Source organism: Aegilops tauschii, chromosome 7 (genome assembly GCF_002575655.3).
Source record: "Aegilops tauschii subsp. strangulata cultivar AL8/78 chromosome 7, Aet v6.0, whole genome shotgun sequence".
Lineage (NCBI taxonomy): Eukaryota > Viridiplantae > Streptophyta > Magnoliopsida > Poales > Poaceae > Aegilops > Aegilops tauschii.
Window position 1 is genome coordinate 559,435,981 of NC_053041.3, and position 2,440 is coordinate 559,438,420.

The window sequence follows — 2,440 nt, forward strand, 5'->3', positions numbered from 1 at the left end:
AGTTCTACAGCCTCCTCGGCATGTAGAGCTTCAAGGAAGGCGGGCGGCGAGGAGCGACGACGGAGACGGCGGGCCTAGTAGCGTTTTTTTTTTAATATTTTAAATATGTATGAACTCATCAAAGTTTGGTTGAATTTGCGCCGTGTTTGTGCCGGATTTTAGTTTTCAAAAAAACGTGGACGCCACGACCGGAGGGCATCATGCCTCCAGCACGCGGTTTGCGCCGGTGCGGGCAATTTTTAGCGCCACCTAGGGGGCCAACGGCTGGAGATGCTCTTATATCAATTCTTCTTTGCCGTGCTGGTTCTTGTCGTGTGCACAGGCGACGTGAAAAATCGACGACGAGAAATAATAAATAAAATAAAATAAAGTAAGAAAAGGAGCAACGGACGCCATGGCGTGAGCCGTGAGCACAACAATTCCTTCCTCTCACTGATTTTTACAGCTTGGTCGAGCTTTCACTGGCGCCCTTTTTTCACCACACATGCCGACATCATCATTGGCTATCAGACGACGGTAAAAAAGATACTAGGAGAGAGAGAAGAGGTAAGTTACCGGAGTAAAAAATAAAATAAATCTAATCTACTGCGCGGCGGTGTCGGTGCTGGCGGCGCGGCCGCAGAAGGCATCCCGGCGGACGGCGCTGCCGCCGCGGATGACAAAGTGGGCGAGCGACCGCGTGCTGCTCGCCGGCACGCGGTTCTCCTCGCACAGGAACTCCCTGGAGCACGCCCGCTCCACCTCCCGCTCGTAGTCGTGCACCAGCACGTCCGTCGCCGCGCCCTCCTCCTTCCGCGCCCGCGCCAGCACCCCCGCCGTGAATATCGCCGACATCCGCCCCGGCGACGACGCCGTGTACCTGAACAAGACGGCGGCCATCGTCATTCAAAACCGAACGAGATTCAGGGACCTGCTGCTCTCGCTCGAGCGAGAAATCTGATTCCCCCAAAACGAAAACGAAATTTGGATCTTGGACAAGGCGAAAGCCCTACCCGCGCGGGCCGTCGACGAGGATGACGTCCCAGGCGACGTCGTAGAGCTGGTTGGGGAGGTCGTTGATGGCGAGGCGGCAGTCGGAGAAGAGGAGGTTCTGGACGGGGCGGCACTCGGCGGCGCGGGCGGCGCGGGCGGCCTCGAGGAGGTCCGGGAACTCGCGGACCGTGGTGGTGTAGGCCACGTCGTAGGCCTCCAGCCCCGGGTGCCGCCCCTCCAGGTGAGACACGTACCACTGGTTCTCGTCCAGGAACACGGTGCGCCCGCCGTGGTTGAGCGCGCGCCACAGCGGCGTCTCCCCGCCCAGCCCGAACACCAGCAGGTTGCACGGGGACCGCCGCTTCAGCGCCGCCGCGATGGCGCGCACGTCCGCGGCCGGCATGCTCCCGGACGTGTTGCCCCCCACCGCCGCGTACTGCACCAGCGCGTCGAACACGTACCCCGGCAGCCCCGGCCCAAACGCCGCCGCCTCCTCCCCCTTCGCCGCGGCGGCCCTCCGCGACACCGCGAGCCTGGCCCCCGAAGCCGACCCCGTGGCCCTCCGCCTGGCGCCGACGGCCGAGGACGCGTCCCGCGCGGCGGAGAGTAGCGAGGCCAGGGATACGCACGCGAAGCAGGCCAGGAAGACGACGAGCCACAGCCGGCGGCGCCCCATCCACGGCGACCCCGACCCGCCGCCGGACGGCTTGTTCGACGAAGAGTGCACCAGCAGCACCTTCGGCCCGCCGCCCAGCCCCTTCATCCCCCGCCTCCCCCCGTCCCCGCCAACCAGCCGCCGGACCAAGGAACGCGGCGGCGGCACGGATTGGAGCGCAGCGAGGCGGCGGTAGGGCGAGATTGAAGAACCCCAATCTGAGCTGGCCTCCCGGATCGATCTGCTCCCAGTGACAGCGAGTGGGTTGGGATAGTTATGGGGAGGGAGGAGGCGGTGGTGGTGTGGGTGGGGGGTGGAGGTGGAGGGGAAGCAATGCGGGTGGAGGAGGGAGGAAGGGGAGGGAGGAGAGGGGATGGGTCTGCTCGGCCGGCCGCGGCTGGGTTGGGTCGGGTTGGTAGGTTGAAGGGGAAATCGATCCCGCCGGGGTTTGCGGTGGGTCTCGGGTCTGTTTCGTGTGTAGTATTTCTGGCAGCCCGGCCCCAAAGGTCTCCACGGAGTCAAAGGTCTGTGGTAACCCAAGTAGTGTAGCGGGCGGCAGCAAAGATCATGTGGAAATGAGTAATATATTTCTCTGTTTATGAGTAGTTGGTTGAAAAAAGTTGGCATTAGTCTTTGAGAGCTGCTATACAGACGACATTCACAGACGATTTCAGCACGACACTTCATCTCACACCATCCATTCAAGACGCCAATTTACAGAAAGTTGTTGGATTTGGCATCGGCTCAGGATCGTGCAAGCAAATGTCGTCTGTGAAGTAGTTTCGTTAGTCTTTTGGGTAACAATTGGCATAA

General features: G+C 61.4%; 1 protein-coding gene across 1 annotated transcript; it reads right to left on the minus strand.

Annotated features, from left to right (window-relative positions):
• Window positions 1–400: 400 nt before the first annotated feature.
• On the minus strand, window positions 401–2,082 carry LOC109773495 (protein IRREGULAR XYLEM 15). Its single transcript, XM_020332189.4, has 2 exons — window positions 993–2,082; window positions 401–859 (listed from the first exon to the last, which is right to left on the minus strand). Exons 1-2 carry the CDS (start codon window positions 1,733–1,735, stop codon window positions 583–585), a joined length of 1,020 nt encoding a protein of 339 aa, XP_020187778.1. The 5' UTR covers window positions 1,736–2,082; the 3' UTR covers window positions 401–582.
• Between the last annotated feature and the right edge of the window lie 358 nt (window positions 2,083–2,440).

Coding starts and splice junctions, on each gene's coding strand:
- LOC109773495 (XM_020332189.4), bottom strand. CDS start 1,735: ATGAAGGGGCTGGGCGGCGGGCCGAAGGTGCTGCTGGTGCACTCTTCG. Junction 860..992: donor CTCGTCGACGGCCCGCGCGG/GTAGGGCTTTCG, acceptor CGTCTTGTTCAG/GTACACGGCGTCGTCGCCGG.